This window comes from Papio anubis, chromosome 7 (assembly GCF_008728515.1).
Source record: "Papio anubis isolate 15944 chromosome 7, Panubis1.0, whole genome shotgun sequence".
In the NCBI taxonomy this organism is placed as follows: Eukaryota; Metazoa; Chordata; class Mammalia; order Primates; family Cercopithecidae; genus Papio; species Papio anubis.
The window spans coordinates 107,722,509-107,735,502 of record NC_044982.1 but is presented as its reverse complement, the minus strand read 5'-3'; the positions used below and the strand labels follow the sequence as shown (position 1 = coordinate 107,735,502).

General features: G+C 40.2%; 1 protein-coding gene across 1 annotated transcript in view; it reads right to left on the bottom strand.

Moving 5' to 3' along the window:
- Window positions 1-12,334, bottom strand: part of TMC3 (transmembrane channel like 3) — a 41,260-nt gene extending 28,926 nt beyond the window's left edge. Inside the window, exons 1-4 of the mRNA XM_021940824.2 lie at window positions 11,675-12,334; window positions 10,297-10,443; window positions 6,004-6,079; window positions 1,260-1,341 (exon numbers count right to left, since the gene is read on the bottom strand). Coding sequence (XP_021796516.2) covers window positions 1,260-1,341; window positions 6,004-6,079; window positions 10,297-10,443; window positions 11,675-11,763 — 394 coding nt within the window. The 5' untranslated portion in view covers window positions 11,764-12,334. The remainder of the gene's footprint in view (window positions 1-1,259; window positions 1,342-6,003; window positions 6,080-10,296; window positions 10,444-11,674) is intronic.
- Window positions 12,335-12,994: the final 660 nt, after the last annotated feature.

Sequence of the window (12,994 nt, the reverse complement as noted above, 5' to 3'; positions counted from 1 at the left end):
GCATATTACCAAAGTATGTAACATTTTGAATACTTTTGGTACATATTAAAACTTTTTAAAAAAGAAATACTGTCCTAATTTACATTTCTGCCAGCATATCAAATTGTTTGATCCATTTAAATATTCAACATGTTTTTCCCAATTTGTCATCTGACTTTTAGTTTTATTTTTTATGTATGTAAATTTTATTTTTTTAGGTAATTAAATATAACAGTACTTTTTCCTCCTTCACTTTTATGATTAGATATGTCTCCATTCTGCAATCATAACATCTATTGCCTATTCAAATATGTAATGGAATTTCAAGTGAAGGAATTAAACTTACTCTTTAAAACAATTGAATCAATTGTTCCAGTGATATTTATGCAGTAATTCAGACTGACTTCAATAATTATTGCATGCTAAAATTCTAAAAGTCTAAGTGTATTCCTATCTGTTCCTGAATTTTTTGCTTACTCCTTTGATTTGCCAGTCAATTCCCACACTACGCTATACTGCTTGAGCTGTTGTAGCTTTATGATATATTTTAATATCTTGATCTTACAACTTCATTTGCATTCTTCTTTATACTTTTTAAATTAATCTCTTGGATATTTTTCTTCCTATAAGTTTTATGATCATTTTGTTAAATACTTAGAAACAATAGATTGAGATTTTTATTTGATTGCATCAAACTTGTAAATTAATTTTGGGAAAATTAACATTTTCCAAATATTAAATCTTTGTATGCGTTTTAACAAGACTTTTATATCCTGTGGTATAATTTTACAGTTTCCTTTACTTTGGACTTATTGTTAAATCTATTCCAGATACTGTGTGTGTCAGTGTGATCATGGACATGATTTATTTATTTATTGGCGCATGTTTTCTAAATGGGCACAATTATCTCTATGAAAATGCAGATTTTTGTATTTGTGTTTTGCAGTTCCCTGAGCTACCCTCTTATTCATCCTCATAGGTTTTCACCTGATCCTTTCGGGGTTTGCATTTTATCTGACTGAAGGAATGAACTGGGAGAGAACAGCAGAGCCACAGCGGAATGTGGAAAGGCCTACATCGAGACTGTTCCCATCCTGGCAGGTGGTGGGGACAAGTATCTTGTCTTCTGGATCTGTTGTCCCATGTGGAGTCTGGTGACCCTGCTATAAGAGTGCCCTCAGCTGCACAGCATAAGGACCAGAACACAGCAGACTCTCCTTAGGCTGTGATTGGCCACTAGCATTGCATTCCTGCTCCACTCTCCAAGTGTAAATACTTACTCTCAATTTTCTTTATCCTCATTTCCCAGGGAATGAAGATGACCACAAAGTTACAGGCGAGACGAGCAAATTTCCGCCAGAGCTAGACAAGAGGGGTCAGGATTAGATGTCACATTCATGAAGATGGCAATGATTGTGCAGTACTAGGCACCTAAATGTAGTATACCAGACACTCCCTCTGGTAATCCCTTTAATTATGGATTATGGCTTCATAGGCCTTTAAGCTGCACTAGAACCAAAGTAGCTCCCTTCTCTGTGCTCCTAACCAGGTGAATGGACACCGGCTTTGGATAAATAATGCAAGCTGCAGCCCCATAGAATATGCACCTCAATATAGACACCACCCAGTCCGTGGTATCTGTATTGAGGTGCGTATTCTATAGGGTTGCAGTTTGCATTAGCCATCCCATTCCTGATGCGAGGTATCTCTTGCTCTTTGAGGAAAGAAAAAGTTTAACTTTTGGCAATTACATCTTAAAACCACAACACACAGTAGAAATTACTAGAGGAATGATATATGAATAAATCCACTCGATCTTGCCATAAACCTAAGGGGGTTCTGAGAATGTGCCCCAGGAATCTGGATGCCTAACAAACTCCCCAGGTGATTACAAGCACATCCCTGTTTAAGGACCAAGAGTCTAGAGCCTACCCTGAAAATGAGCCCCACTCTAATGTGTGACTCGCCTCGTGCTACAGCCTCTTTCCTGGATAGAGCTGTCGGGGATAAGGTCTAAAAATTTGTCTTGTAGTTTTGGCTGGGTGCGGTGGCTCACGCCTGTAATCCTAACACTTTGGGAGGCCAAGGTGGGCAGATCATGACATCAGGAGTTCAAGACCAGCCTGGTCAATATGGTGAAACCCAGTCTCTACTAAAAATACAAAAATTAGTCGGGCGTGGTGCCATGCGCCTGTAGACCTAGCTACTCAGGAGACTGAGGCAGAAGAATCGCTTGAACCCAGGAGGCGGAGGTTGCAGTGAGCCGAGATCATGCCACTGCACTGCAGCCTGGGTGACAGAGTGAGAGTGTCTCAAAAAAAAAGAAAAAAAAAAGGTGTCTTATGTTTTTAAGATGCAATTGCCAAAAGTTTAAAAAACATTTCTTAAAGGGGAATAAAACAAGACATGCCCTGACACTAGTTCTGCTTCCAACAAAGTTGGCAGGTTGTGCATTTTAACACACACACAATCTGGGTTTGTGCTGGAAGTAAAAGATATCATTGCAGAAAGAGGGATTACAATTGTAATTATGACATTCTGAGCTATAAGACTGCACATGGTCCCAGTACAGACATGTATGATAATGTCATTCTGGACATGTCTGCTGAGGCCAGAATGGCTGCTTGTAAATGAAAATCTGAATTTTATCAGAAGTTTATCAGAAGTTGTTCATCTTCTGTTCATGATTTGAGAGCCAACTCAAATACAGTCACTCCCATGAACACAAAATCTCTATAGCCAGAAAAGAAATTCTCTGATTTGTAAACTCCCCTAGCAATAATTTTTGGTCTCTCTCATAATGTTTATCATATCCTACCTTACATTACCTTAATTTTGTTCGCCTAGCTTGTCTCCTAAAGCCTAGAGAGGGAGATGGAGGCTTTCTGATCATTTATTACCCCAGTATCCAGAGGAAGGGGTGCTCCATCATCCTTTGGCAAGGGTTTGGTGTTGGAAAGCATTTGAGTCTCTGGCTCATTTTAAATCCCCGAAGACTAAGAAGCACAGGGCGGAAAGCCAGAGACCTGAGTTCTAGCTGTAGTTTCACATCTATCTCACTATGTGTCCCTGGGGAAGTTATTTTATCTCCTTGGGTTCCATTTCTCCATCTGTATAAGAAGTCAGATTCAATTAGTGGCATTCAGAATGCTCTTTAAATTTAAAGTTGTATGAGAATTTTCATACATGTAACAGCCTAAGGTAGGGCAGCTTTTGTAGGTGGGGGTAAAAAATCTCCCCCACCACCCCACCAGTAGTGCTTGAGGAGCCAGGGTCCTCCAACTCAGGTTAGAGAGCACTGGATTGAATGGCCCAAGATGCTCATTCTGGGAATAAGAGTCTATGCAAGTTGGCCCAAAGGAACTTCTTAAAGGAAAATGTGATTGAAAAAGGTGATTTGTTGATAATGTGTTCAGTAAGGCATGGGGGAAAATGTTTCATGCTTCTCTGATGATTTATACCAAATCTCCATGGCAAAAGCCTTGAAACAGGAATAATTCAAAATTTAGAACAAAGCAAAATCAAAACAAAGAAAACTAAACTTGGAAGAATAGATCCTAATTGTGGGTTTGGATTATTGAGCTTTGCTAGCTAAGAAAAAGTTCTGTCTTTGGAAAGACTTACATGTCCACCCAGAAGATATGTAACAACATATGTGATAGTTCATGAAAAGTATATTTATTCATAGTATGTGTTAAGCACCTAGATTGTGTTGACTTATCAACATGTCAACATGAACTGTCATACATGTTGTTAGATATGTGGTACATGCATGTATCATACATACATATATTTATACATGTATCATTATGCATGTATGTATCATACAGATCTAACAATATGTATGACAGTTCACGAAAAGTATATTTATTCATAGTATGTATTAAGCACCTAGGTTGTGTTTTCCTGTGAATGCAGATAGTGAGCATGACATGCAAGATGTCAGCTGGTATGGAGTTTGCATTCAGGTAGAGACAAGGCAGCCACAAGCAAATCCATGCCACAGTGGTACACGGTCTATTAGGACTAGGGGAGAAGGCCCTTTCAACAATCAGGGAAGGTCTAGCTGAGGAGGTCATACTTGAGCTGAGACTTGAATGAAAAGGAAAATTAAAAGTAAATGGGAAGAGTAGCTTTATAAAAGGGGAGAACAGCCAGTACAAGCTGTGGGTTAGCATGAGCTGAGCGTTTTACAGAAGAGGATGGAGGAGAGAGGAGCAAGATAAAAGTTTGGATTACCTTACTCAATGTAAAAACTCTGCTTCTAATAATTCAGCCCATTATCAAGTTATACCTTTAATTCATACTGAGTTTACTATTGCTAAAAGTCCCAATAGCTTTTCATTGTTATATATATTATAGGTCATTTGAATTCATGTGAAATACTTTATTTCCTGTAGCATTTCGGCTTATTTAGAGAAAACAAAAGAGCTTGGTAGTTCATATGTCTACAAAAAGGTAATTTATTTCATAAATTCCATCATAGTATGGCAGGAATAAGGAGTCATGTGTGATTTGGTCATAAAAACAGATTCAAATTTTAAAGAAGATTTTTGTGAAGAGTAAGAAGAAAGAATGACAAGATGTGTCCTTAGGGATTCTTTGATATTTTATAATTTTTCAAACATGTAAAATTTATGACCTGCTTTTATTTAAGCTATATTAAGAATATTTTTGTTTCAGAGAATCTAAAAAGAGTATATCTGTCAGTTATTGTCTCTTAAGATAACAAACAAAAAATATAATAATCAACATTGGTGCAGGTATTATGAGACTAATAATGGCAATATAAATCATCAAGGCTTTTAGAAAATAATCTTTAAATATTTATCAAAAGCCAAAAAATGGACCACAGTCTTTTCTATAGTGATTGCAATTCTGGCATTCACCCTAAGAAAAAAATTCAAAAAGACAGAGAAATCTATATGTGCAAAGATGTTCTTCGTAGGGCTATTAATAATAACGAAAAATTAGAAGCATTTTAAATATCCACCAGCAGTCAAATAACTAATTAAATTAATATACATTTATCTGATGGAATACCACAGAGTCATCGAAAACCATTAAATATAAAAACTATATAGCAACATGGGAAAAAATTATATAATGGTGCTATGTGAAAAAAGAAGCAAAATGTATATACACTACAATTACTATGGTATGAAAATAATATATTTATGCAATGACTGATGTGAAATTTCTAAAACGATATTATATTGAGGAGTAGAGGGTATAGAAGGAGAAGTTATTTTTCTTTGTTTTCTACAGATTTATGAAATGACTTTATAAACAGATAATTTTAATGTATACTTTTCCTTTAAGTAACTGAATGGGAAAAATAACAAACAAAAATCTTAACATTGTATTATAAAATGAGCATTGACATATACCTGCAACTTTCTCATTGTAAGAAATACAGCTGTATACAGGGACACAGTGAATCAAACCTACGAATATGGGTGGGATTAACTCAGGAAAGGTGCTAGATCACTTTTGCTATCCTTTCTCCTGATGAATTAGGCTTACCCAGTTTCACACAGTTGGGAAGGGAAGGCATCTAGGACTAAAATTCAAGTCTTGGGAAATTCATACTTTTCAATTCTGTTATCCTGATCTACAGCTGTGTTATAGACTGGCACTCGCAACCTGTGTATCATGGCAAGTGCGATGGCAAACACAACCTCCTGGCTCTGGAGACCACAGTGTTCACGTGTGTCTGTGTCTGTGTGTGTGCTTTTTTTCTTTTTTTTTTTGGAGACGGAGTCTCGCTGTGTTGCCCAGGCTGGAGTGCAGTGGCACGATCTAGGCTCACTGCAAGCTCCGCCTCCCGGGTTCACGCCATTCTTCTGCCTCAGCCTGCCACCACACCCAGCTAATTTTTGTGATTTTAGTAGAGACAGGGTTTCACCGTGTTAGCCAGGATGGTCTCAATCTCCTGACCTCGTGATCCACCTCCCTTGGCCTCCCAAAGTGCTGGGATTACAGGTGTGAGCCACTGTGCCCGGCTACATGTGTGTTCTTTACCTCTGCACCTGCTGCTTGGTAGCCTCGGGTCCTGGTCAGCCTCCCTTCGAACTTCAGTACAATGTCCTTCGCTCGTCTAAGAGAAGAAAAACCTGATGGTGAACACAATTTTATCATACTTACAATTTCTGCAAAATGTGTAAAAATGCAACAGGAATAGGTTGCCATCTTGTCCTGAAAAATGATACAGCACGAGATGCCGTGAGAGAATGGAGTTACACAAATACTTCATGGTCTAATTTTTGGTAATCAGAAAATGCCTTAAAATTTTTTTCTTTAATATTTAAATGGATGCATAATCGAAAATGATGAAATTGTACCAAAATTAGCTACAACTGAATTTCTTAAAGGCCTTCACTGATTCTGGTGCTTGACTGGGGATTCTGAGCTTTGGAAATCCTGGTGGCAGACACCTGCATCTCGACCTCTCCACTTAGCAACTTTCCTCTTGCAGTCAATTGTTTAAAAGTGCAAATCAGACCTGGCTTCAGAGAATCTGCCTAAGTAAAGGTTGGTGTCCGATTAATGGGAGCAAAAAAGTCATGTCTACATAGACATGAACAATCTGATTCACCACAAACAAACTTCTAACACACTAATTGATCACTGTATTGAATTAACCTGATATCTCTGCCTAAATATTCAGTCCTGAAAATGGACTAAATTCATTGGGATAGACAGTTAAATTCACACCTTAAATGAACAACAGGATTAGAAAATAAATGTTAGTGCCATGGACAGACTGAAGCCAAAGGCTCTTAGAGAGATGAATGTCACCGTCAAGGTAAGCTAATCATTTACCACCCCATGTAGAGATGCTCATTATCTGATGGTTGGACGCCCTCTGCTTGATTATGTTCAGTGTTGAAGAACTTAGTTCTTCTGAATTAGCCATTTTGCTAGTTTGACAGGTTTACTTGGGAGGGTGCTCTGGTCTGTGCATCACAGCAACCCCCAATAACACCCAGTGGTCTGAGTCCTTCCTTGGAAAACACAGGGTACAAGCCAATTCCTTTATCCACAGACAGGATGATCTCTCCAAAACATTACCTAACCAGAGTTCTTGGTTTTGGATCTCTCTTCCTACCATTGCAACATCTTCATCTTAATAGCCCAGCCAATGCATTGACTTCATTCTGGCCAGAACCAAAATGTAGGTCAGGAGCAAGGTTGACGTCCCATGACTACCATGTTGGGGTCATCTTAATAGAGCTGTCTGCTGCAAGTATTTAAAAAGTAAAAGCCTATCAAAGTCAAGTAACAATTCATTTTATATCTTATTTTTTATTTTTTCTGAAAACATTTAAACATTTTATGCACACCTATTTTGGGTCAAGCATAGTGGAATACAGAGTTGCCTAAAACAGAGTTTCAGTCAGGTGGGGTGGTTCACACCTGCAATCTCAGCACTTTGGGGGGCTGAGGTGGGAGGATTACTTGAGCCTAGGAGTTCAAGACCATCCTGGGCAACACAGTGAGATCCCATCTCTACAAAAATCTAAAAAAATTAGCTGAGTGTGGTGGCACATGCCTGTAGTCCTAGCTACTTGGAAGGCCATGGTGGGAAGATCACTTGAGCCCAGGAGTTTGAGGCTGTGGTGAGCTGTGATCCAGCCACTGCACTCCAGCCTGGGTGAGAGTGACATCCTGTTTCAAAACAAACAACAACAAAAAACCAGAGTCTTTGCCCCGGAAGAGTTCGCTACCTAATAGGGATGACAGAGATCTTTAAAGACAATGACTGAGGGAGAGTGGGTGTGACAAGAGCTATAACAGAGGTGTGATCGGGTGTGGAGGTAGCAGGGAGGGGCAGCCCAAACCAAGGCCCAGTCATAGACCTATGCTGATTTCATAGGAACTGACCACTTGCTTCCCTACAGGGGAAACAAGCATGTCCTGTATCCTCTTAGACAGGTGGCTCTTGCTTCAGACTCAGGGTTAGCTCATTCTGTTTTCATCTGCATCCCGCTATGCTTCCTTGATTCCCAAGCAGACAGGGTTCGGTGCTTTTTTGCACTTTCCACAGAAGCACTGTGATAAGCCTCAGCAAGTCCAATGAGGGAAGTGTTGCTCCAGTAGTTTCTCAAGGTGATGGAGAGGAGATATGTGTGGCAAGGAGATAGCGGAGGTGCTCAGAGGGCCAGCTGCACCCTGAGACCCTGGCCGCTGGCTGAACACATGGCTGGTGTCAGCCATCTTGGGGCTCTGGATGTGTCACATGGGCCAAGCAACATGCCAGAAGGCCTGGCTTATTCTTTGGTTTCTGAAGTGCCTTGACAGAAGAGTTACCATTTGTTCTGCTCTGCCCTCAAAGTTAAAGAGACTTAGCCACCTCTTATTCAGATAACAATTGATCATCATCATTTTGGAATGATTTAGCAAAATTCTAATAGAACCTATGTCTTTTTTTTTTTGAGACAGAGTCTCACTCTGTCACCCAGGCTGGAGTGCAGTGGCACAATGTCGGCTCACTGCAACCTCTGCCTCCTGGGTTCAAGCAATTCTCCTGCCTCAGCCTCCTGAGTAGCTGGGACTACAGGTGCCCACCACCACGCCCGACTAACTTTTGTATTTTTAGTGGAGACAGGGTTTCACCATATTGGCCAGACTGGTCTAGATCTCCTGACCTTGTGATCCGCCTGCCTCAGCCTCCCAAAGTTCTGGGATTACAGGTGTGAGCCACCGCACCCGGCCAAGAACCTATATCTTTTCTTTTTAAAGAGTAATTGCTCCAATGATTACTTTGGTGAAATTACTATGTTTCAATACAAGAAAACACTGGACTTGGAATCAGAAATTCTAGATTTAAAGCTTAATTCTAGCACTCAGAAACTGTGTAGCTTGGGTTAGTCTCTTAACATCTCTGAGTATCAACTTTGTTGTCTGAAAAATGGATATAATACCATCCTTACTCAAAGAAATGGAAACAACAGCAGCTGATAACAGACATGAAAGGCACATGAAGGAGAATTAATTGGAACCTTCTGAGGATCAAAACTACGGATGACTTTAGCTATCTTTCACAGTCACCTGAAGAGCAGTCTGGTCAGACTGGAAGAACATCACCTGGAATGCAAATCTAAGGAAGAAATGATTTGATGGGAAAGAAATGCAAGCCTAATACATGGTTGATATGGAGGTAAAGAGATATCTGCTTGGCATCTAGAAAAGAGCAATGAAGATGAAGATAGGGCAGTAATTCTGTCTACACAGCAGGTGTCTGATGATCAGGCGTAGTGTCTGCTTTGCCAGGAAGCTCCACAGCACAGGTCACAGTAGCTCAGTGGTACAGGCCATGAAGGCCTGTTTGTTCCTGCTAATTCTCTTTGCTGTGACCCCAGGCATCAGAATCACTATTCCTTACTCACTCTTAGTGAGTGACTGTTATATACCAGATACAATGCTAAGCACTCACAGAGTTCATTCCATGTATTCCTTCAACAAACTGCTATCAGTGGATCTCAAACTTGAATGTGCAAAAGTATCAACCTAAATGCATGTTAAAAATACAAGGACCCTCTCCCATGGTTTGATTCAGTAGGTCTGAGAGCAATCAGGGATTTTGAGTTTTTAACAACACCCGGAGAGCTTAGTGGTTGACATTTTTGGAAATGGACTGCAGGAAGTTAAGGGCTGTTCCTCACCATCGCTTCAGCTTTAAAAAAGAAAAGAACTGGTATTCAGAGACATTAAGAAAATTAATGTCACGTAGATAGAAATTGGTAAAGGTAGTATTTGAATCAGGGAATCTGTTTTTAAATCTTTAGCACTTTATTGTATAGACAGACTGTTTAATATGACTCTAAGTATCATAATAATCTGGCTTCCTATAAAGGTTTTTTTTTTTCAATTATTTTTTTACTCAGAGGGTGGTAATAGCCAAGCAGCTAAAATGAGTATCTCTTTTCATATTGGATTACTGCTCTGTCTCTAGTGAGCGAGACGAGCTTGGAGAGAATATTAAAATCTAGTGTTTAGAAAGGAGGCAGAAGATAAAAGACTCTCCACCAACACACACACACCCAACACAGACACACAACTCTTTTACTCTCTCTTTCTCTGTGTCTCTCTGTCTTTCTCTCTGTCACACACAAACACACATGCACACACAGAGGAACTGGCTTCTGGACCAGCTAGACCTCTCAGATACCTTTGTGACTTTGCTAAGTCAGGTCAAGAGTGACCGAGCCACCTCTCTCACATGAGTCTTTATCCTCGTTCCCATGGGCAGGGCAAAGTGGTTTATCGGAAAGCATACTTGTAATGATCAATAATGGCCATTGAGGCCCTTACCTCAATGCCCTCAGCTTCTGTCCCATAGTCCAGGGTCTGCAGCGAATGTTTGCCATGAGATCTTTCTGGAACTGTATATTCTGGAAGATTTGTTCCGGATCATTGCTGTCCCCTGTTTCATCAGCACTAAAGCTGTCATCCAAGTTGCTGAATGATCAGGGCATTAAGGAGGAAATCTGATTAGAAGAATTGTTTCCAGCAAAGATCATCTTGCCCTGGGCACAAGTTCAGGTCATCTGTATGAAATGTGTATGTGTTTGTGCATGATTGTGTGTGTTTGTGTAAAGGGAGGGACCCAAAGAGACAGATAATTTGGTAGTGTCAGTAGCCTGTTGAAACATTTATTGGATTCAATTACTTCCACTGGGTCATTAGAAGATAATGATTTCTCAGGGTGCATGATATTATCAGAAAACACAAGATGAGACAAGAGGGTACTTATGTACTCTTGGATTCCTGAGTAGCAGCAATTCGGGTAGGCAAAATAATTTCTTTTTCAGGCTCATTGAAATAATCAGCTAATTTTAGAGGCAGGACTCCTGTTCCCCAATTCTAAAGGTAACATAAAATACAATCAAAACTTCTGCCACTCAGAAACCCCTCTTCACCCTTTCAGGTCAATTCATTTTAAACCTGAGATAACCAAGGCAGAACCAGAATCTTTCTACCAGCAAAAGATTAGCTAAATAAATTTACACGGGCGAGATATTTCAGGGACATAGGTACTCTCAAGAGGAACAATTTTCCAACATGTAGCAACATTTACTCCCAGTTACACTTAATATGCTTTATCCTAATGCAACTTTTTGAGAGGAGTTAAGAGTATTCATCTATGACTATTAGAAATAAAAGATTTCCTTTGTCATTTTCTAATTCATATTGTTTTTACCCATTAAGAGGAGAATTTTTTTTCAATTTCGTCAAATTAAAGGGCAGCTGTACTAGACCTTTATAAATATTTAACAAATTCGAATAGCACTCTCATCCACTTCTAACTAGCCTGAAGGCTTTTCCAATAAACACTTTATTTATCATGATAGACATATTATCCACTCTCTCTTGACGTTGCTGATTGAGTGAACATAGAGAAAACAGGGAAACATATCTGTGGGTTTGGCCAGCCATAAAGCCAGGTTGGGATGCAAGCTTTCGGATTCTGACCTCCTGGTCAAGAAGCAGCCAGAAGAACCATTTCCCTCCATACCCATTGCTGAGGTTGCCATCCTAGTTGTACCACAACCTGAAGAAGTGAGATTCTGAGTTCATTCTGAAGGACAACTGAGCAGGACAGGGACTTTTTCCCTGGCTCTGGTGACCCATGCATTGCTTCCTCACACACCTGACTCCTCTGCCCAGCTGATGAATGGGGCTAGCTCACCTGAGCAGCAGAGATTCCTGGTAGAGGTAGCACTGACTGGCATTTCTCCGGATGCCTCTATAGCGCTGGGATGCCTTTGAGGTTTTCATGGGAGTCAACAGACTGCTAACGATCAGAAGCTGGCCAGAGAGCTGGGAAGTTAGCAGGCAAGGGTCTGTTCTGAGGTTTCTGAACAGAGGCAGCGGAGTTTGCTCTGCCCGCCGGTTCTCAGGAACAAGACTGTGTGCTTGCAGCTGGTGCTCTGAGTAGGGAAGAATCCAGGAGGCCAGTCATGCATATGCAATGTTAAGGTGGCTGTAGCTGCACAGATTGGCTGGAGTCTAGACAGCCAAAGGTTTGACCTGGTGATCTACAGATCGCTTGGTGCGGCACAAATGATCACATCCGTTAACCCCTTATGCTCTGACAATCCTGGATGGTTTGCAAAACACTTTACATCTTTGACCATGGCTGCTGTTCACAAAACACTGAGGGAGTACAAAAGGCAAGGCTTAATTTCCCCAGTTTTTTACTCTCATCGAAGAGGCTTAGAGACAGTAAGGACCTTGCTTGTGTTCACAGTGGAGTTGAAGAGAGGCACAGCCATCACATTTTATTTTTTCTTATTTAGTTTTTTCTCAACATAGTTTCTATTTTGAAAAAAGTCAAACCCTGAGAAATGCTGATGGAACAATACCAGGAATATCTGTACACTCTTAACCTAGATTTACCAATTGCCACATTTTGCCACAATTGCTTTATTTCTGTTTGTATCCTTCCCCCACCACACACCATTTGAAAGTAGATTGCAGAAATAATAACACATCAACCCCAAGTACTTTCAGCATGATATTCATAATAATCAAATTAACGTCTTAACACATTTTACTTTTACCATACATGGTCATATTAATCAGCACGATAACTCTGAGACTGAGACTAAAAGAAATGAAAAGACTTCCTATAGCATTTGGTAAGAAAGGAAGACTTTGATAGAGATTAGACTCTCACCTCGATATTCTGAAAATAGGTTGCCAGCTGTAAAATGGGATGAGTAGCTCATCCTAGTCCTTCAGCAAAGGTCAGCAGCTTCTCCTCTCCTTCCCTAGCCATCAGCAGAATAGAGCCCGGTTCCTTCATCACCTGCAGACTCTCACTGTTAGCCATGTGTTGGGATTCTCTGCCAAGAACCTCTTTCCCAAATCCAAGACTTGACCAGTTTCACAGTGTAAACCTCTATTTGCCACGTAACAAAAGAAATGGTTTGACTACAGTGAGGTTAATTGCACCTTTGTATTAACTGAATGGGAAGGTGCAGGACTGGAATAGACGTGACCCTTT